At 38.2% G+C, this 23,163-nt stretch overlaps 1 protein-coding gene across 9 annotated transcripts in view; it reads right to left on the bottom strand.

The window, feature by feature from the left end:
• Window positions 1-22,710, bottom strand: part of LOC103565605 (L-lactate dehydrogenase C chain) — a 38,157-nt gene extending 15,447 nt beyond the window's left edge. For 4 of the 9 annotated variants that reach the window (XR_011541232.1, XM_070624446.1, XM_070624448.1 and 1 more), the window contains exons 1-4: window positions 22,513-22,693; window positions 22,091-22,225; window positions 17,980-18,097; window positions 11,310-11,483 (exon numbers count right to left, since the gene is read on the bottom strand). Coding sequence is in view for 7 of the 9 variants with exons in the window: in XM_070624446.1 (XP_070480547.1) it covers window positions 11,310-11,483; window positions 17,980-18,097; window positions 22,091-22,216 (418 nt within the window). In the remaining 2 variants the exon portion in view is untranslated. Of the gene's footprint in view, window positions 1-11,309; window positions 11,484-17,979; window positions 18,098-22,090; window positions 22,226-22,501 lie in introns of all 9 variants that reach the window. The other 5 variants (XR_011541233.1, XM_070624447.1, XM_008541712.2 and 2 more) reach the window with 4 other exon arrangements.
• Between the last annotated feature and the right edge of the window lie 453 nt (window positions 22,711-23,163).

Genomic DNA, 23,163 nt, shown 5'->3' with positions numbered 1-23,163 from the left:
AGGCCAGGAACGCTAACATCAGCTTAAGGACTTGCTGTCCCTCCACAGGCTGGCTCAGTTCAGCTGACTCAGCTCTCTGTTAAGCTACCAACAGGAGGGAGGAAACAGGCCTCCAGGGTCATGCAGATTTGTCTCTTGTCACTACCTATATTCACCATCACACTGGAGGTCCTGACCAGTGAAATGAGGCAAGAAAATAAGAAGGTCTTCAAGTTGGAAAGGAAGAATTAAATCTAGTAAAACTGTGTTTGCAGATGACATAATAATGTACAGAGAATGTACTAAGAATTTAAAGAGAGTTACTAAAATCAATAAGTGAATTTAGCAATGTTACAAGATACAATGTCAATACATAAAAACCCATAGTATTTCTATATACTAGCAATAAACAATTAGAAAACGAAATATAAAGAACAATTCCTTTTATAGTAGCATCAAAAATATGAAATATTTAGGGATAATTTAACAAAATTTGTGCAAGACCTATACTCTGAAAACTATAAAACATTGCTAAAAGAAAATAAAGAAGACATAATAGAGATATACCATATTCATGGATTAGAAGATTCAATGTGTTAAGATATCAATCTCTCCAAACTTATCTATAGATCTAACACAATACCAATTAACATTCCAGTGTGTGTTTATACAGAAATTGGTAAGCTAATTCTAAAATTAATGTAGAAATACAAACAATATATAATATCCAAAGTAATTTTAGAAAAGTAGAACAAAGAGAATTTACATTAACTGATTTAAAGATTTAGTGTAATGAATATAGTATGGAAATAACAAAATAATATAACAATATACATGGAGATCAATGGAAAAAATAGACAATCCGGAAATAGACCCACATACATAATAATTTTCAACAAAGTTGTCAAAGCAATTCAAATGCGAAAAAAGTATTTTCAACAAGTGTTGCTACAACAACTGGATATCACTATTGAAAAAATGAACATGGACACTTACCTCACATCAAACACTAAAATTAATATGAAGTGAATCATAGTCCTAAATATAAAAGATAAAACTATCAAACTTATAGAAAATAATATAGGAGCAAACCTTCAGACTTAAGGGAAGGCAAAGGTTTCTTAGCCAGGACTCAAAACAGCATGAAATATAAATAAGAAATTGACAAACTAGCCCTCACCAAAATTAAAAACTTTACTCTTCAAAAGATACTATTAACATCAAGAACACAAAAAGGCAAGCCACAGATTGAGAGAAACTATACGCAATATTTATATCTGACGAAGGGATTTGTAGTCCATATATATAAAGAACTTCTTTAATTCAATAATTCAAGGACAAAAGATCTAATTTTTAAATGTGGGCAAAATATTTAAAATAGACCCTTCACAAAAGAAAATATACTAATAGCCAATGAACACATGGAAGGATGTTTAACATCTTTGATAATCAAGGGAATACAAATTAAAGCCATAATGATATTGGAATGTCCAGAATTGAAAAGACTAATGACACTAAATGTCAGCAAGAATGTGAAACAACTAGAACTCTCTTACAGTGCTGACAGGAATGCAAAATGGAATGATCACTCTGAAAAACTGCTTGGCAGTTTCCAAAAGAGTTAAACATATACCTATCATATAACCCATTATTTTACTCTCAGGTATTTACCGAGAGAAACAATGACATATATTCACGCAAATACTTATTCACAAATGTTTACAGTAGCTTTATTCATAATAGCCAAAAACTGGAAGTAACCTAAATATCTATCAACAGGTGAATGGATAAACAAATGAGTATTTAAAATGTATAAACAAAAGAATCATTACTCTTCATCGATAAAAAGGAACAAATCACTGATATACCCAACAACATGGATGAATCCCAAAATAATCATGCTGGGTGAAAGAAGCCAGACAGAAAAGACTGCATTCAATATGATTCATTTATATAAAATTCCAGATAAAGGAGCCAGAGGTGGAATGAGGGATGCAAAGAGATACAAGAAAACTTTGAGACGTAATGGAAATGTTCTTATCTTGATTATGGTGGTGGTTTCATGAGTGACTACATCTATCAAAACCCATTTTGGAGTAATGTCAGCAAGGCCAAATAAGACATACCTCATTTGTAAGCCCCCCAAGCCCCCGTTAACAACAACAATTTGGCATCTATACATGGACAAAAGTGCCTTTGCGTGAGCTGTGGGATCCAGCACCATTTGCCAGGGGAGCCGGGAGGAGCCTCTCCCACCCAAGTGTCAGGTAATAGGCATACAGCCCTCAGTCCAGGCTGTGGATGCCACAGTGGCCTATGAGCCAGCTCCAGCCCATCTTGGCTGCAGTCCAGGAGCCCCTGGAGAACATGTCTTAGACAATCACTCACAGACAAGACAGCCTTTGTGGAAGTCCAGGTTTCCAGCAAAGAAGTTCCAGCACATCACTGGAGCAAAAAAAAAAAGTGAGTTTGGATGCATTGGAGAGGATAAGAGGAACAGTTTGACTTTACCTATATCACTCCTCTCTCAAGGCAGCATAGCTCCATGCCCTTTATGGCCCATGGTTACTCTCATGGGGGAAAATGAGAACGTGTGAGTAAGCATCCAGCTTCCCTAGGTGTGCAGATCACTGTTGAAGAGACCCACTTCTCTCTCCCGCGATCCAGAACACAAAGTCCTAAGCTGCGTGACTGGGGGAGGGAGGAGGAAGAAGATGGGACAGCGGCAGACAGAAATCTCAGAGAACATTAAAGGGATGTGGATTCTACCAACTTTGTCTGGACTTCATCAGGATGCCCACTCATGAGCCACTGGGGATGCCTTGCCCACAGATCCCCACAACTAACCCATGGGCACCCCCAGCATTCCATGGACCTCCCCCCACATGCACCCCCTGTAGCTGGCTCCCTGTGTGCACTATGAATGGCAACAAGTGCGAGCTTTGGCAAACAGCCAGCAAACACAGGGGAAAAAGGCAGAAAGCCAGTCTGAGTCTGTAGGTCAGGCAGAGACCACAAACTTAAGCTTTAGCTACGTCCATGGGAAAGCAAAAGGAGGCTGTCAGCACCTGGTCTACTACACTGAGGGTTGAGAGAAGGCATACAGGTTTAAGAATTCTGCCACAACAGGGAGTAAGAAGCATAGAGTAGACATATACATAGAATGTCTGAGAAAGCCTCAGAATCCCTAGCAGGGCTGACAGAAGGCATTTCTCACCTGATGTCGGCTGGTAAAGACTGGAGGAGGTGACTACTACTTTGAACGCAAAGACAGCAACACAAGACTTCAAGAAACATGAAAAATCAAGGAAACGTGATACCACCAAGGATCACAATAATCTTCCAGTAACCAACCCCAAAGACACAGAGATCTGTGATTTATCCAATAAAAAATTCAAAATGGCTGTTTCAAGGAAGCTAAATGAGCTACAAGAAAACACAGGGAGCCAGCCTCATGGCCAAGTGGTTAAAGTTCTGCGTGCTTTGCTTTGGTGGCCCAGATTCATGGGTTCAGATCTCAGGCATGGATCTACTCCACGCATCAGCCATACTCTGGAGGCACCCCAAATACAAAATAGAGGAAGAATGGCACAGATGTTAGCTCAGGGCAAAGCTTCCTCACCAAAAACAAAGTAAAAAAGAAAACACAGAAAAATAATTCGATGAAATCAGGAAAACAATACATGAACAGAATGAGAAATTTAACAAAGAGATAGACATCACAAAAAAGAACCAAATTCTAGAGCTGAAGAATGCAATCAAAGAAATGAAAACTGCAATAGAGAGCATCACCATCAGAATGGATCAAGCAGAAGAAAGAATCTGTGAACTAGAAGACAGGACATTTGAGGGGCTGGCCTGATGGCATAGCCGTTGTTTGTGCAGTCTGCTTTGGTGGCCCGGGGTTCACCAGTTCAGATCCCAGGCACAGATCTATGTACTGCTTATCAAGCCATGCTGTGGCAGGTGTCCCACATATAAAATAGAGGAAGATGGGCACAGATGTTAGCTCAGTGATAATCTTCCTCAAAAAAAAATAAATAAAATAAAAACTACATTTAAAAAAAAAAAAGAAGAGAGGACACTTGAAATTATCCAGAGAAGAACAGAGAAAAAAGGAAGAAAAAGAGTGAAAACAGTCTACGTGATCTATTAGATTTCACCAAAAGAAAAAATACGCACATTATTGGAGACCCAGAAGAGAGGGAGAATGGGGCAGAGCTTCTTTACAGAGATAATGGCTGAGAACTTGCCAAATCTGGAGAGATTTGGATACCCATGTCCATGAAGCTCATGGACACCAAACAGACTCAAATGAAAGAGAGCCTCTCCAAGACGCACTGTTAAAAAACTGTCAAAAATCAAAGACAAAGAGGGAATCTTAAAAGCAGCAAGAGAAAAGAAGCTTATAACTTACAAGACAGCTCCCATAAAGCTATCAGCAGATTTCTCAGAGAAACCTTCCAGGCCAGGAGAGAATGGGATGGTAAATTCAAAGTGCTGAAAGAAAAAACTGCCAACCAAGAAAACTCTATCCAGCAAAGTTGTCGTTCAGAAAGGAAGGAAAGATAACATTTTTCCCAGACACACAAAAGCTTAGGGAGATTATCATCCCTAAACCTGCCTTACAAGAAATGCAGAAAGGAGCTCCTCAAGCTGAAATGAAAGGATACTAATTAGTAACATGAAAATACACAACACGCTGGTAAAGATAAGCATATAGTCAAATTCAGAATACTCTAATACTACAATTTGGTGGTATATTAACTACCTAATTCTAATAAGTCAAAGGACAAAAGTATTAAAAATGACTATAACTACAGTAATTTGTTAATGAATACACAATATAAAAAAAGGTAAATTGTGACATCAAATCTAAAAAACAAAACAAATGAACAAACAAAACAAAACAGAAACAGACTCATAGATACGGAAAACAAACTGGTGGTTGCCAGAGGAGAGGGGGTTGGGCAAAATAGGTAAAGGGGATTAAGAGGTACAGACCTCTAGTTATAAAATAAATAAGTCTTGGGAATGTAAGGCACAGCATAGGGATATAGTCAATAATACTGTAATAATTTTGTATGGTGACACATGGTAACTAGACTGATTAGTGGTGATCACTTCATAATGTATATAAATACTGAATCACTATGATGCACATCTGAAACTAATATGATGCTGTATGTCAATTAAACTTTAATAAAAATGTTAGAGAATGAATAAATAAATTATGACATCAAAAACTTAAAAGGGAGGAGTAAAAGGGTAGAGTTTTTGTATGTGATCAAAGATAAGTTATTATCAGTGTAACATAGACGGTTACATCTATAACATGTTTTATGTATGCCTCATGGTAACTACAAACGAAAATCTAGAGTATATAGGCAAAAGATAAAGAGAAAGTAATCACAGCATACTACTAAGGATAGTCACCAATTTACAAAGGTAGGTAGCAAGAGAGGAAGAAAGGAACAGAAAACTAAAAAACAGCCAAAAAACAATTAATAAAATAGCATTAGTAAGTCCTTACCTATCAATAATTACTCTAGATATAAGTGGATTGAATTCTCTAGTCAAAAGGCATAGAGTGGCTGGATGGATTAAAAAACCACCACCCAACTATGTGCTGCCTACAAGAGACCCACTTCAGCTTTAAGGACACACAGAGGCGTGAAGTGAAGGGATGGAAAAAGATATTCCTTGCAAGTGGAAAGCTAAAGAGAGCAGGGGTAGCTATATTTATATCAGACAAAATAGACTTTAAGCCAAAAACCATAAAACAAAGAAGATCATTATATAATGATAAGGGGTCAATTCATCAAGAAGATACCACAATCATAAATATACATGCACCCAACATCAGAGCACCTAAATATATTTAGCAAATACTAACAGATCTTAAGGGAGAAGTACCAACTATACAATAATAGTAGGGTACTTTAATACCTCCACTTTCAACAATGGATAGATCATCCAGACAGAAAACCAATAAGGAAATGTTGAACTTGAACTATACTTTAGACCAAATGGACCTAACAGACATATACAGAATATTAACAGAACATTCTACCCAACAGCAGCAGAATACGCATTCTTCTCAAGTGTACACAAAACATTCTCCAGGATAGATCATATAATAGATCAGAAACAAGTTATCAAATTTAGGAAGATTGAAATCATACCAAGTATCTTTTCTAACAACAATGTTATATACTAGAAATCAGTAACAGTGGAAAACCGGAAAGTTCACAAACCTGTGGAAATTAAACAACACACTCCTGAACAACCAATGAGTCAAGGAAGAAATCAAAAGGGAAATCAAATTAAAATTGAAACACAACATAGCAAAATTTATGGGACAAAGCAAAGGCAGTTCTTAGAGGGAAGTTTATAGCATTGAATGCCTACACTAAGAAAAAAGAAAGATCTCAAATAAACAACCTAACTTTATACTCAAAGAAACCAGAAATAGAAGAACAAACTAAGCCCAAAGTTGGCAGAAGGAAGGAAATAACAAAGATCAGAGAGGAAATAAATTAGGGACAAAACAGACAATAGAAAAGACTGACAGGGGCCGGCCCCGTGGCCCAGTGGTTAAGTTCGCACACTCCGCTGCAGGCGGCCCAGTGTTTCGTCGGTTCGAATCCTGGATGCACATGGCACTGCTCATCGAGCTATGCTGAGGCGGCGTCCCACATGCCACAACTAGAAAGACCCACAACTAAGAATATACAACTTTGTACCGGGGGACTTTGGGGAGAAAAATGAAAAAAATTTTAAAAATCTTAAAAAAAAAAAAACTTGATGTGGTAATTAAAAAAAAAAAAGAAAGAAAAGAAAAGACTGACAAAACTAATAGCTATTTTTTTGAAATGATAAACAAAATTGACAAATCTTTGACTAGACTGAGAAAAAAGAGAGAAGACTCAAGTAAATGAAATCAGAAATGAAAGAGGAGACCTTACAACTGATACCAAACAAATACAAAGGGTCTTAAGAGATTACCATGAACAGGAGGATATACGCCAACAAATTGGATAACCTAGAAGAAATGAATAAATTCCTAGAAACATAAACCTACTAAGAGTAAATCCTGAAGAAACAGAATATATGAACAGATCAATAGCAAGTAATGAGATTGACTCAATAATCAAAAGTCTCCCAACAAAGAAAAACCCAGGACCAGGTATTTCCCTGGTGATCGCTACCAAACATTTAAAGAAGAACTAATGCCAATCCTTCTCAAACTCTTCCAGAAACTTGAAAAGTAGGGAACACTTCAAAACTCATTTTACAAAGCTAGCCTTACTCTCATACTAAAGCCAGATAATGATGCAACAGGAAAAACACAGGTCAATTTCCCTGATGAACATAGATGCAAAAACTCTCAACAAAATATTAGCAAACCAAATTCAACGCCACATTAAAAGGATCATACACCATGATCAGGTGGGATGCAAGGACAGTTTCACACATGCAAATAGATCAATGTGACACATCACATTAATAGAATGAAAGATAAAAATTACATGATCATCTCAATAGATGCAGAAAAAGCAATTGCCAAAATTCAACATCTTTTCATGATAAAAACTCTCAACAAAGTGGCTAGAGAATGAATGTACCTCAACATAACAAAAATCGTATATGACAAGCCCACAGCCAACATCATACTCAAAGGTAAAAACATAAAAGCTTTTCCTCTAAGATCAGGAACAAGACAAGGGTGCCCATCCTGACCACTCCTATTCAACATGGTACTGGAAGTCCTAGCCAGAGCAATTAGCCAGGAAAAATAATTAGAAGGTATCTAAATTGGAAAGGAAGAAGTACACCTGTTTCTGTTTGCAGATGGTATGCTCTTATTTATAGAAGATCCTAAAGACCACCCCCGCCCAAGAAACTGTTGGAACTGATGAATGAATTCTGTAAAATCGCAGGATACAAAATCAATATACAGACATCAGTTGAGTTTCTATACACTAACAACAAAATATCTTAAAAACAAAGAAAACAATCCCATTCACAAAAGTATCAAAAGCAATAAAATACTTAGGAATAAATTTAACCAAGAAGATAAAAGATCTGTGCACTAAAAACGATAAGCCTTTGATGGAAGAAATTAAAGAAGACATAAATAAATGGAAAGATATCCCATGTTCATGGGTTGGAAGAATTAATAGGATTTGATGCAATCCCTATCAAAATTCCAATGGCATTCTTCACAGCAACAGAAAAAATAGTCCTTGGGGCCGGCCCCGTGGCAGAGTGGTTAAGTTCGCGTGCTCTGCTTCCGCGGCCCAGGGTTTTGCCAGTTCGGATCCTGGGCGTGGACATGGCACAGCTCATCAGGCCACGTTGAGGCGGCGTCCCACATGCCACAACTAAAAGCACCTACAACTAAAATACACAACTATTTACTGGGGCGCTTTGGGGAGAAAAAGGAAAAATAAAATCTTTAAAAAAAAAAAAAAAGGAAAAAACAGACCTAAAATTCATATGGAACCACAAAAGATCCTAAATAGCCAAAGCAACCCTGAGAAAGAAGAGCAAAGCTGGAGGCAACACACTTCCTGATTTCTAACTATATTAGAAAGCTATAGTAATCAAAACAGTATAGTAATGGCATAAAAACAGACAATGAAACAGAATTGAGAGCCAAGAAATCAACTCTTGCATAAACGGTCAATTAATATTTGACAAGGGAGCCAAGAATACTCAGTGGGGAAAGGATAGTCTCTTCAATAAGTGATGCTGGGAAAACTGGATACTCACATTAAGAAGAATGAAATTGGACTCCTCTCTTACACCACTCATAAAAATTAACTCGAAATGAATTAAAGCCTTATACATATGACCTGAAATCATAAAATTCCTAGAAGAAAGCAGGGAAAAATCTCCTTGACATTGCTCAATGATTTTTCAGATATGACACAAAAGCACAAGAAATAAAAGAAAAAATAAGTGGGACTATATCAAACTAAAAAGCTTCTGCATGGCAAAAGAAACAGTCAATAAAATGAAAATGCAACCTATGGAATGGGAGGAAATATTTGCAAATCCTATAGCTAATAAGGGGTAACATCCAAAATATCTAAGGAACTCAAACAAAATAGCAAAAAAACCACATACAATTTGATTAAAAAATGGGCAGAGGCATCGAGTGATGATTGGATAAAGAAGATACGGTATGTATATACAATAGAATACTACCCAGCCATAAAAGAGGATAAAATCATCCCATTCACAACAACATGGATGGACCTTGAGGGTATTATGTTAAGTGAAATGAGCCAGAGACAAAGACAATCTCTATATGACTCCAATCATATGTGGAAGTTAAACACGTGGACAAAGAGAACAGATTAGTGGTTACCAGGGGAAAGAGGGGTGGAGGGTGGGCACAAAGGGTGAAGCTGTGCACCTACAACACGACTGAAAATAATGTACAACTGAAATTTCACAAGGTTGTAAACTATCATAACCTCAATAAAAATAAAATAGAAAAAAAAACGGGCAGAGGAACTGAACAGACATTTTTCCAAAGATAACATACAAATGGTCAACAGGTAAATGAAAAGATGCTCAACATCACTAATCATCAGGGAAATTAAAACCACAATGCAAATTAAAACCACAATGAAATATCACCTCACACCTATTAGAATAACTATCATTAAGAGGACGTGTTTGCGAGGACGTGGGAAAAAGAGAACCCTTGTGCACTGTCAGGGAGAATGTAAATTGGTACAGCTACTATAGAAAACAGCAGGGAAGTTCCTCAAAAAATTAAAAATAGAACTACCATATGGTCCAGCAATCCCACTTCTGGGTATATATCCAAAGGAAATGAAATCAGGATCTCAAAGAGATTACCTGCATTCCCATGTTCATTGCAGCATTATTCACAATAGCCAAGATACGTAAAGAACCTAAGTGTCTGTCTATGGATGAATGGATAAAGCAGATGAGGTATAGACATATACAATGGAATAGTCAGCCACCAGAAAGAAGGAAATCCTGCCATTTGTGACAACATGGATGGATCTTGAAGGTGTGGATAGTGATAACAAAGTGGAGGGACTATGTCAGGGCTTCTAAAATGGAGCTGGGAGGCCGATAAGGAAATGAGGCTCCAGCCAGCCCTCATGGTCTGCTGGTTAAAGTGTGGCACTCTCACTGCCTCGGCGGCCTAGGTTCGTTTGCTGGTCGCGGAACCATACCACCTGTCTGTCAGCAGCTCACATAGAAGAACTAGAAGGACTTACAACTAGGATATACAACCATGTACTGGGGGCTTTGGGGAGAAAAAAAAAGAGGAAGACTGTCAACAGATGTTAGCTCAGGGTGAATCCTTCCCTGAAAAACAAAAAAAAAGGAAATGGGGCTTCTGCACACACACCACGTCTCTACCCAGGTGAAATGTAACTTTTGAACTGTGCTTCACTGCTGTCATCCTGACCTTCTTTCAAGAAATATGCTTACTCCCAGAGACAAGAACTTTTTGCCTTAGAGACGGCCTTAGTAAACAGTCACGTGTAGCCAACAAGCAAGAGTTCTTGCCACTACCAATCACAAATCCTGCAAAACCACCTGTGTAATTTCTCTCTTTTTGCCTTTATAAACCCTTGCCTTCTTGGTCTTCCTTGGAGTACATTTTGGGTTTCTGCCTGAATCTGTGTCTCCTAAATTGCAATTCTAATTGCCCAAATAAATATCTCCTCTTTAAACTGTAGTGATTTTTCCTCAGTCGACAAAGGCATTACGCTAAGTGAAAGAAGTCTGACAGAGAAAGACAAATACTGTCTGATGTCACCTACATGTGGAATCTAAAAGAGGCGAACTCATAGAAACAGAGAGTAGAATGTGACCGCCAGGGTCTGGGGGAAACGGGGAGATGTGGTTCAAAGGATGCAAACTTCCAGATAGAAGATGAGTAAGTTCTGGGTGACTATAGCTAACAGCATGGTGACTATAGTTAACAATACTGTATTATATACTTGAAAGTTGCTTAGAGAGTAAATCTTACATGTTCTCATCACAAAAAGGAAATGGTAATTATGTGAGGGGATGGAGGTAACTAAGCCTACTGTGGTAATAATTTTGAGTACATAAGTATATCAAATCCTCATGTTGTACACCTTAAACTTACACATTAGATGTCAATTGTATCTCAATAAGTCTAGAAATAACTCATTGTATTTTATACTTTAAATGGGTGAAGTTTACTGAATAAATGTTACCTCAATGAAGTGTGTGGTTTTTTTTTAAAGGAATGGTATGGAAAGATCATTCTTATGCAGTTAAAGAGGGGAGAAAAGACTCACCTGGATTTGAAACAATAAGCATCTTACAGTCAGGACTATGATGGACTATGGCAGGAATGATTGATTTCATGATATTTACATTACGTTGGACCAAGGAGAGGCGACTTTCTCCTTCCTGCTGCCGTGCACCTGCTGTGACAATAACTAATTTGGAGTTTGCAGATACGCTGCAATCTAAAAAGGAAACAAAAGACAATATTTGGATCAAGATTTCCATAGTCACTGTGCCTTAATTCTGTGAAAGTCTATTGTCTGACCCCGATATTAAAGTACTCCCCTACCTTCATGTCCAGTGTTTGCAGATGAGCAGACTTTCCATGCAGTAATGTTATTTTGCATAACCTGACTCACTCTCACTTACCAATTTTCACACAGCTTTTTTTTTCTTTTAATAATAACAGAACCTACCATCCCTTTTAGCCCACATTCTCATTTGTTATTAAGGCCTGAGGCAATGCAAGTCAGCTCTCTGGCTTCTTACAAAGACCATATGAATCAGAAGCTTAGAACTCGGAGGGTTTATGTGTCTGTCTCAGGATCCTAAGAGTGAGAATGTATTTACTGTACTTCCAATTATTATAAGGGACTGGATGTGAGATCACAAACAAGTGCTTGATCTCACAAGAAGACAAACTACCTTCTAAATCTGATGACCAGTTGTGAAATTGTTTCACCTATTAAATCCAATGACAATATAATAACTTTGCTCACTATCCCGTGCTGGACTTCTTTTAAAGCATTGTATACCTGTTATTTGCCATATGGATGTCAAAAATTAAATTAGCTAAAATATCCTTTATGTCCCACCTCTATTTTTTTAAACTTATTTTTATGCTCTTTTGAAAAGAAAATTCGTTTAAAGATATTATTTCATCTCCATTTATGGTCCTTCTCATATCTTTCTAATCCAATTTATAAACCATAAACAGTTTTACGTTTTTCCTGTCCCAGTAAAGATTTTAATTAGAAAGACAAATTTAGAAAGATGGCATTTCTTAGGCTGACATGTTTCACATTAATCTAAGAGATCACCTCTCCTTTGTATCAAGTAGAAGACCTATAGAGGACGTTCTCTTCTCTCTCTGCATACACAGTCTACCTCGTTCTTGCTAAAGACCTTGTTTGACATTCACCTTCCATAAAGTCTTATCTAACCACAGAAATCCAAAGTAATCTCTCTCTCTCTGTGTCTCTCTTTCCCCATCTCTTCTTTCCCTCTTTCCTCTCTCCCTTGAATTTTAGAGGACAAACAGGCAAAAAGCATTGCAACTTGTCCAAAGTCATCTCTCCGTAGTTCAGATTATTTGAACTATTATGTCCAACAAATTCAATTAAAGTATATATGAAAGCAAAATACCAAATGTTTTCACAATCTGCCTCCAAATTATCATACTACCTTTGAGTCTTATTTTTATGTCAGATTTTCCAGGTGCCCTGATTCTGTTAATGGCATCATCTCCTTACTTGTTACTTATTTTCCTTTCTCAATATAATTCAGTCCTCCAAGAGACAGCAAACCATGATGGTCTGGGGCAAAAGCTCTGAGGTCTAACTGCCTATATCCTTACTCTGTCACCTCCTGGCTGTGTGACCCTGGAGAAGTATTTGGCCTGCTACTCTGACCTTCAGTTCCTCATCTGCAAGACTGAGCTAACAACAGTTTTTCTTTTATATGGTCTTAAGATGATTCAGTGAGTTAACATACAAGAGTACTCAGAACAAGGCCTAACATACATTAAATGTTCAATAAATGTTAGCTACTATGATTGTTATATTATTAAAGTACTTCTTCAAATACCAATTCCTCTGCTAGGCATCCCCTAATTACATCATTCACAAATACACTCTCTTACTTCACTGAATTTTTATAGCACTTACTGCCTATAATTCTCAAATAGTCCTTATATATTGTGCCTTATGTTATCTTCCCATGGTTGTGTTGTACTTATACCCCTAACTTGATCATGAGATCCATAATAACAGGTTCTGATCTCATATTCCTCCCTTTTTTCCACAAACATCTTAGCACCTTCTATGTTGCAGGCACTTGGGCTCTGTGTTAATTATTGTACATATGAGAATCAAAACCACCTGTGGATAATCAATGACGTTCTATTACTCTTCCTCATTAGGGCTCACTAAATGTATTTTCAAAATGCTCTATTATGAAATATATCATTCATGTAGAAGAGTGTATAAGAAACAAAAAATGTTCAATTTTTTAAATATTAAAGTTAACTCCATAAAAATCACACAAATTAATAGAACATCACCAATATATTGGAAGTCCTTGTGTGCCCCTAATAGGTTGCATCAACATCTTTCATGCACAGAGATTACCAACCATTCTTCTAAGTGGTAAAAATCACAACCTTACCTTAAAGAAAAGAAAGTTTACCACCCATGCATATCCGTTTTTAAATCATATGGTATACATTACTTTCACTAAACATTATGGATCTGATATTCACCCATGTTAACGTGTGACCCTGTAGTTCATTCCCTCTCGTTGCTGTGTAACACTACACTGCATCATTTATACAATTGAGGATTGGCGTTCATTGAATGGTTTCCAGTTTGGAGCTATTACAAGTTACACCACTATACATTCCTGTACATGTTATCCCAGTGCACACGTGCACAAGTTTCTCTTGAGAATATACCTAGAAGTGTGATTTCTAGGTTGTAGGATATGTTCATGTGTCAACTTCACCAGGTAATGACAAACTTTTTAAAAAAGCAGTTTTACTATAATACCTTCTTGCATGACATATAGGAAGGTATTCAATTCACGTCATGCATGAGAGCACCTACTGTTCCACATCCTGACAAACACTTCATATTATCACACTTTGGCCAATCTAATGGGTGTGTAATGGTACGCTGATATGCTTTTTATTTTCCTTTCCTTGGTTACTAATGAGATTGTCTTTTCATATATTTATAGGCAATTTAAGTTTCTTCTTTTGTGAAATGTTCGTCTTTTCTCATTTTTCCATTGGGCTTTTTTTTAAGTTTGGCACCTGAGCTAACAACTGTTGCCAATCTTCTTTCTTTTTCTTTCTGCTTTTTCTACCCAAAGCCACCCAGTACACAGTTGTATATTCTAGTTGTGGGTCCTTCTAGTTGTGCTATGTTGAATGCCGTCTCAGCATGGCCTGATGAGCAGTGCCATGTCCACACCCAGGATCCGAACCAGTGAAACCCTGGGGCGCCGAAGGGGAGCACGCAAACTTAACCACTCAGCCACAGGGCCAGCCCCAGCCCTCTTCTTATTTTTCTTTTTTATCTTGTTTTTAACTCACTGGGTATGTTTTTCTAATTTTACTTCTTCTTCTTTACTAATTTAGAGCTGACAGCTGTTTCTCTTCTTGTAAAAGCTGTCACAGAAGTTCCAACAAGCATGTCTACCTTCTCCGAGTCCAACGTTAATCATCACCTTTCCCTCTTCCCTAAAGACTGGGGGAACTTACAAGACTACTTCACTCACCTCTACCACCTCTCACCCCCAGATTTACATGCTGTATTTAAAAAATTTTTTAATCCCCTAAGACATTATAGTTTTATACACCTGATGTTTATGTAGATTTGTCCACATTTTTACCACTTTCTGTGCTCATTTTTTTCTTGCATCTCAGACCTTGTATCTGCGATCACTTTTCTTTTGCCATAAGGAAATGCATTTGCACTTCCATTGGTGAGGTTCTGACAGCAACTATCTCAGCCTTTGTCTGAAAATGTCTTTATTTCATCCTTATTCTTGAAAGACATTTTTGCTGGGTGGAGATTCTAGATTGACACTTTCTCTCTCAGCACATTGAAGATATTGTTCCATTGTCTGCCAGTTTCACTGCTGCTATGAAATCAGTCTGTCACCCCCTTCCTTTTCAGTAGGTAATTTGTCTTCTGACAATCTTTTCTTCTCTTTTCCTTTCGTGTTCTCTAATTTCACAAGAATGTGTCTAGGTGGGGAGTTTGTATTTATTCTTCTTGAGGTAATTTGGCTTGAATCTGTGGGCTGATGCTTTTATGATCTGTTTCAAAGATGCTCAGTCATAGTCTCTTCAGATGTTTCCTCTGTCCCAGTCACTGGACAGAGTGTACATTAGATGAACACTACACTTTATCACTCTATCCTCCATGATGCGTAGGCTGTCATATTTTCCACTTCTTGTTGTCTTCTGGGTAGTTGCCTTAGATTCACCACTTCTCTCTTCAAATGCATTGGCTCTATTATTAAATCCACTGAGTTTTTACTTCACTCTATTTCATCTTTATGTTATATTTGATTGTTTTTTACAATCTGGGTTTTTTTTACAGTTTCCTGTCTCATACTGATATTTTCAAGTTTGTCCTTTATTTCTTGAAAAAGAACAATCATAGTTAATTTATAATTTGTGTTTGATAAGTTCAATATCTGAAATCTATGGTGGCCTTTTCTGTTATCTCTGCTGATTCTTGCTCATGTATTTTCTGGTAGATTTAATTATTCCTACTGTGAAACGTTCATTTTCCTTGGAATTTTATTTGTGGAAGTTCTTTAAGGCCTGAAATAAAGTTTCCTCCAGAAACTATTTTAAGTCTTAAGTCTGCTTAAGATTTTTTGGAATTCAAATAAGAGCCAGCTTGAGGCTCCAAATCCTTAGCAGTCATTTCTCCCCTTTACTAAAGCAACTGAGACACTCAATTTTACTTGCAGTCGTCCAAAGCCGGGAGAAGGAAATTATTTATAGGTCATCCTTACATTAAGGAATTGGCAAACTAAGGCTGGCAGGCAAAATCTGGTCCACTACCTGCTTTGTAAATAAAGTCTCGCTGGAACACAGCCACACCAACTCTCTCACACACTATTGACAGCTGCTTCCGTACCACGACAGCAGAGCCGAGTAGTTTTGAAAGAGACTGTATAGCCCACAAAGCCTAAAATATTTACTACCTGACCCTTTACAGAAAAAGCTTACTGACCCCTGGGGTAGTCCATTGGGGTCTTAGGTTTATGGGGTTATCTCCTAAGCAACTCCCCAAATTAGGCTCTGTCTCCAGTCTCCTAAGTCCTGTGAGGCAGTGAAAACCAAACTTCAAGTTCACTAGGTTTGGCTAATGCTAGCTAGTGAAAACTAGCTACAACGCTCTGCTTAACTCTCTAGTTTCCTGCCTTCACTCAGTGCCTGTTCTGAAAATGTCTTACTTTGTTAAGAGCGTGTCAAATCTTTAAGGAGTGATAGTGTGTACTTTCATATTCTAAGCAGGAGTTTTGTTATTTAAAGCAAACAGATTGATCCAGGAATTTATCCTGCCATTTTACTAGAAATTGAAGGCTGATTTTTCCTTTTTTTTTATAAGAAGGCTGCATTCTTTTTTTTCGGTTTTTTTGCTGGGAAATTTTTGCTCTGAGCTAACATCTATTGCCAGTGTCTCTCTCTTCTTTTTTTTCTTCTCCTCAAAGCCCCAGTACATAGTTGTATATTCTAGTTGTAGGTCCTTCTGGTTGTGCTGTATGGGATGCTGCCTCAGCATGGCTTGATGAGCAGTTCTGTGTCTGTGCCCAGGATCTGAACGGCTGAACCCTGGGCCGTGGGACGGGGCCGGCCCCTGAATTGGTAATGTTTTATTTCTTTGTTGGGTGTTGACTTATGTTTGTTACATTTAAACTTTATTTATATGTCAAATATTTCATAATTCACTTTTTTAAATAATTGTTTCTGTGAAAATTAAGGTGAATGCCTTGGAAAGACAAACCAAAAGCCAGTTATTTACAAATTGTCCTTTTGAGACAAAATGAAAAAACATAAAAGACAACCATAGAAATTTAGTAGAGTTTTGTGATCACATTGCTGCATGAGTATCTTTAAACTGATTACAGTACTTTAAAGAAATTGAAATAATCACTATTGGTGTGCTTTAAAAAAAGATACCGCAAAACTCCAATCAGCTGAGCCATACTCAAAGGCCTTGCCCTACAATCAGAAAATCAGCAAATAAACTTCTAAGTACATTTACATGTTTAAGGTCAATATAAAATGTTTATGATGGCTCTTTCCATCAGGCATTTTTAAATTAAGTAACCACCTTCAGTTCCAATCATGTCAGGCAAGAGGGCTTCTGTTGAATCACATTACCAAAGAGTGCACTATACACTTCGGTGTATGATAACATAATTATTTTTTCTAATTCTCTGAGGCTTCTTAGTTAGTCAACACATCATGCTAATGCTAATGGGGCCAAGCTCTCCATCTCCTGTTCTATGGCCTCACACTTGAAACTGGGTCCTTACAAACACAAAAAGAAAACCAGGTTAAAGAGTACAGGTAAATATATCAACAATATTACAAAAACTATTCAAGACTGCATATCCTTGGGAAAATATATGACAGAATGACAAGTTTAAAAAGCATTTATATAATGTCAGTTACATAAAAAAATAAATGAATAGAAAAAGAAATACACAAAACCACTAACAGAAAAGATTTAAAATTTTCTTTATACATTTTTATATTTACCAAATTTTCTCCAATTAGAATGAAATGTTCTTTAAAAAATTAACCTTTTAAACTACATGTTCTAATGACGGTGGTGCTATTTTTAATTTTACATTTAAGAACATCTGTTTGGTAAAATTCATTACTTTTTTTAGAAGCTCTGAAAATAACTTTATAAAACTAAAATTCACCTTTTCCAGAGATAATCTTTGGAGTATTGAAGAACAGACTGCCATGCTGAAGATCCATCATCTCTCCCTTCAGCTTGTCCACCGCAACATCAACAAGGGCAAGTTCATCAGCCAGATCCTAAAATACATGAAAGTTCTGAATAAAATGTTCTAAAAAATATTATTTCGGTTTTAGGAGAATGAGAAAAATTTTTGTGTGGCTAGTTTATAATCAAAGGAGAGTTATATTTTTAATAGAAAAAATGATATAAAAATAGTAGTTTTTGATGCACCTGGAGTGACCAGAAGTCAAGGTAAACAACAGCGTGTAGCAAAAACTATTGCTTTGCCTTCACATGATTGCTAAATTTTTTAGAATTGGGTTTTTTCCACTTCAGATAACAGTTTAAAACCAATAAAAAGTTATGAAATTCTTTCAAAGGATTTTACTATATTTAACCCTTATGCCTAATTTTGAATTGGCTGAAGTTGTGTTTAGTATGCACCCTTATGGACAAAACAGAAAGGGAGTCACCTGCAGAAACCCATTCCATATGGTTCAGTACAGTACAATTAACACTGGTTCTCCACCCTAGGGGTAGATGGGCATATAACCAGACTCAACCAATTTGTTCCATCCTTCCTTCTGGCCACAGCAATTAGTTCACAAATGGGCATGTGGCTCAGGCATAAGAAATGAGCACAATATCTGTGAGGTTTGAAAATGGAAGATGGGAAATTGTCTTATTTTTATTTGGAATCATAAGCTCTAAGAATGACATAAGACTCTAAGAGCAAACTGTATAGCCACCTTTACCACCACATAGAAAGACTCTGCCTGAGAATTAAGCCAATAGAGGAAATATAAACCAAGATATGCAGAGACTGTGTCTTGACATGTCTGAATTCCAGAATCTGGTAGTATCTGAAGCTAGCTTTACCCTTAGGTTTTCCAGTTACATGAACAATATACAGTCTCTTTTTTGCATACTCTAATTTGAATTGGTTTTTCATCACATGAAACAGAATATAGAACTACACAGAAGGAGTGCATTCCCTCAGATTCCAGTGGCCAGATTCCAAGGGTGAGCAGTAAGGGAAAAGGGTCAAAGCCCCTATTTACTACTGATTTTTCTCAAACCAGGCACCATCAGGCCTTTCAGGAAGACTTTATATTCCTAAATTTACTAAATTCTATGTTATATATCAGGAACAGGAGGAGGATAAGGAGTTCCATCCAGAAGGATCACATATCACGTCTCAGCTGTTAAGAAAACCAGATCACGTTTACCAATCCACTTTTACATCAGTCTGTGTACCTGTCTGGCTCTGGACAGGACAGAAACAACTCTAAGCATTTCAACAGAGGGATTTAATATGGTGACTGGTTAGACAGATGTTGGAAGGCTGAAAGAGCAAAAGAGGAACATTTCAGGCAACCCAGAGATAGTAACCACAGCTTGAAGTTAATACTCCTAAACCTGAGGGAACAAAGAGAGAGACTAAAGGAGGTGCTTCATGGAGCTAAGCTCAGACCTCTGGAGGAGGCAAAACCTGGCTGCTGCCGATGCCACTGAAGGGGCAAGATGAGGCCAATGCTGGGAGTTCCAAAAGAAACTGGAGACCCCGAAGGAATAAGAGGGTTCTTGCCTCAGTGTCCAACATGTATACTTTCAACTAATCCTACTGCTTTCAATAAGATGCCCGTTCTCTACTGTCCTTGATGCCTTGAGTGCAAAGCCTGTTCGATTCAATTTCTCCAAAGAGTAACATCGTTCCCCTTGCCCGCTGGAACGTGAGAGGTGGTTGCCTGGTTGATTAAGGTGCAGAAGAGAATCTGGTGGTTTTCCTTCTCATCATATAAACTTTCAATCAATCCTCCTGTTTTTAGCCCTATCCCTCACCTCCATCTTTTAAGGCAACTGGTACTTCCAACGCCTGAGCCTTTCTGGGATTCTGGAATTTAACTGGCTTTTCTTCTTCTTGTCATCTCCCTCTGCAGGTTTCCAAAAATTGTCTAAATAATATAGTAAAGCTTTTAAGAGCACAGGACCAGAATGCCACAGTTGGAATTCTGGTCCCCTTACCTAGTAGCCATTTAACCATGGGCAAGTTATTTAACATCTGTGCTTTCGTATTCTCATTTATAAATGGAGATGATAACAGTACCTACCTCCTAAGGTTGTTATAAAGATTACATAATACCCTTAAAACATTTAGAGAGGCAAAAGACTTGTATACTGAAAACTACAAAATGTTGAAACAAATTAAAGACACAAATAAATGGAAAGGCATCCCATGTTCACGGATTCGAAGACTTAATATTGCTAAGATGTCAACACTACACAAAGCCATCTATGGATTTAATGCAACCCCTATCAAAATCCCAAAGGCATTTAAAGAGAAATAGAAAAGTTCATTCTAAAGTCCACATGGAATCTCAAGGGACTCCAAATAACCAAAACAATCTTGAAAAAGAACAAAGTTCGGGGTCTCACGCCTCCTGATTCCAAAACTTATTCTAAAACTACAGTGATCAAAATAGCATGGTATTGGCTTAAAGACGGATGTATAGACCAATGGAATAGAATAGAGAGAGTTCAGAAATACACTCTCACATATACAGTCAAATGATTTTTGACAACGGTGCCAAGACCATTCAGTGAGGAAAAAGACAAGTCTTTTCAACAAATGGTGCTGGGATAACTGGATATTTACACACAAAAGAATGAAGTTGGACCATTTACTTTACACTATATATAAAGTTAACTCAAAATGGATCAAAGAACTAAATGTAAGATCTAAACTATAAAATTATTTGAAGAAACTATAAAATTATTAGAAGAAACTATAAAATTATTAGAGGAAAAGATTCATGACATTGAATTTGGCAATAATTTTTGGATAGCACAACAAAAGCACAGGTCACAAAAGTAAAAACAAATAAACTGAACTACATTAAAATCAAAACTTTCAGTGCATCAGAGGACACAATCAACAGAGTGAAAAGGAAATCCATGGAATGGGATAAAATATTTGAAAATCATACATCTGATAAGTGGTTAATATCTAGAATACAAAAAGAACTACAATTCAGTAACAACAAATAACCCAATTTAAAAATAGGCAAGATGGGGCCAGCCCTGTGGCCGAGTAGTTAACTTCTCATTCTCCGCTTCAGCGGCCCAGGGTTTCACTGGTTCAGATCCTGGGTGTGGACATAGCACTGCTCATCAGGCCAAGCTGAAGTGGAGTCACACATGCCATAACTAGAAGGACCGACAACTAAAAATATACAATTATGTACTGGGGGGCTTTGGAAAAAGGAAAAATAAAATCTTTAAAAAACAAATAAATAAATAAAAATAGGCAAGGGATTTGGGGCCAGCCCAGTGGTGCAGCAGTTAATTCACATGCCCTGCTTTGGTGGCCCAGGGTTCACTGGCCCAGATTCCAGGCAGGGACCTACACACCACTAATCAAGCCATGCTGTGGTTGGTTCCCACATATAAAATAGAGGAAGATGGGCACAGATGTTAGCTCGGGGCCAATCTTCCTCAGCAAAAAGAGGGAGGATTGGCAGAGGATGTTAGCTCAAGGATAATCTTCATAAATAAATAAATAAATAAATAAAATAAAAGTAGCCGAGGGATTTGAATAGACATTTCTCCAAAGAAGATATACAAATGACCAACAAGCACAGGAAAAGATGCTCTGGAAATGGGAAAATTAAAGGACTTCCATTGTTATTTTACCAAATTTGGTCCTTTTTGTTTTACAATCAGCATATAATGCTTATACAATTTTTTTAAATTTTAAGTATAAGCCATTGGGAAATATGATTTTCACCCACGACTCTTTGAGGAGGACAAGGTAACAAATTGTTTCAACAGGAAATATTATAATACTAACAAAATAATGCAATCAACGTGTCCTATGAATAAACTTAGTCTAGCAATGTCTGACGCATGCTAAACTCCAAATAAATATTTCTTAAATTATGTCAAAATCAAACGAGAGGACATATATTTTGCTGTCAAGGGATTAGCCCTGCAACCCTGAACTCAGCAACATCTACAAGACCTAAAGGTGCTTACATGATTTTCAGCCACAGGACAGGCTGATCACTTACCTTCAGTAAGATACAAATAGCACAAGCCATGCCTACAGCACCAGTCCCAATAATGGTGATCTTACTCTGGGAGACTTTGTCTTCCTCAATCAGATTCTCAATAAGCTGCTCCTTGATAGTTGACATTTTGAGAGCCTGAGAGGGATAATGCAATTTCAGCGGAATCACACTCCCTCAATTAATCACTCTCACAGCCACGGATGTACTAACTACACCCAACATTTAAAGAACTACGGCTTGAGTCTGCAGGATGTTGGAGCCAGGGGTGGGAGGCGCTAAAGACTGCACTTCCCGGTCCAGGGGCGTGAGCAGGTGGAGCCAGCACCTGCCTACCCATCACTGGGAGGGCTTGAGGCACCTATGGGCCTTCTCATCTCTCCCTGCCCGCAGCCACCATTTCCACCCCAGTACCAGGCGCTCACAAACGCTTCACTTGGCGCAACTCAGCACAGACGGCCCGAAAGCGCAGCGCACCGCCTTTAAGTGAGATCAAAGGAGAAACCGACACCACAAAAAAGCTGCAACCGCAGCCAAGGTGCGAAGCCCAGCGACGGTTACTCTCAGCACCGCACGCAAGCGCGCTCCCACGCACAGCTCTCCTACGTCAGCACGCAAACTCCGCCCCCGGCCGGCCGCAGCGCAGGCGCATTGGCGGGAGCTCGATGGCCTCGTCGAGGGTGTTGTTCTGTGGGTGCCTGCGGTTGCGTGGTTAGAATGTCCGGGTGCAGCGTGGTAGACGGTTGTGAAGAGTGTACAGGAGAGGGATGTTGGAGCGTCATTTCATTTCCTTCAGCCGGCCTCGGCCTGGGCTGATTTTAGGGCAGTCTTTTTGGAGACTCCACTACCGCCCGGCTGGCAGGGGCCAGGCTCGAGGCGCCCATGGGAAGGAGCGCCCTAGACAGCGCCTCCTGTGCCCGCCGAGGGAGCTTCAGCGGCGTCCTGGGGAGACTGCTTCCAGATCCCGGAGCATGCACTGGCCCAGGCGAGGTCGAAGATGCGCATCTGGCTTGGGGATGCGTTGGCGGAGCTCAAAGCCTGAACCCACTAAGCCGCTCTTCCTGGGAGGATGTGCT

The sequence above is a fragment of the Equus przewalskii genome, chromosome 6, assembly GCF_037783145.1.
Source record: "Equus przewalskii isolate Varuska chromosome 6, EquPr2, whole genome shotgun sequence".
Lineage (NCBI taxonomy): Eukaryota > Metazoa > Chordata > Mammalia > Perissodactyla > Equidae > Equus > Equus przewalskii.
Note: the sequence above shows the minus strand (reverse complement) of the source record. Positions and strands in the feature narration are given on the sequence as shown.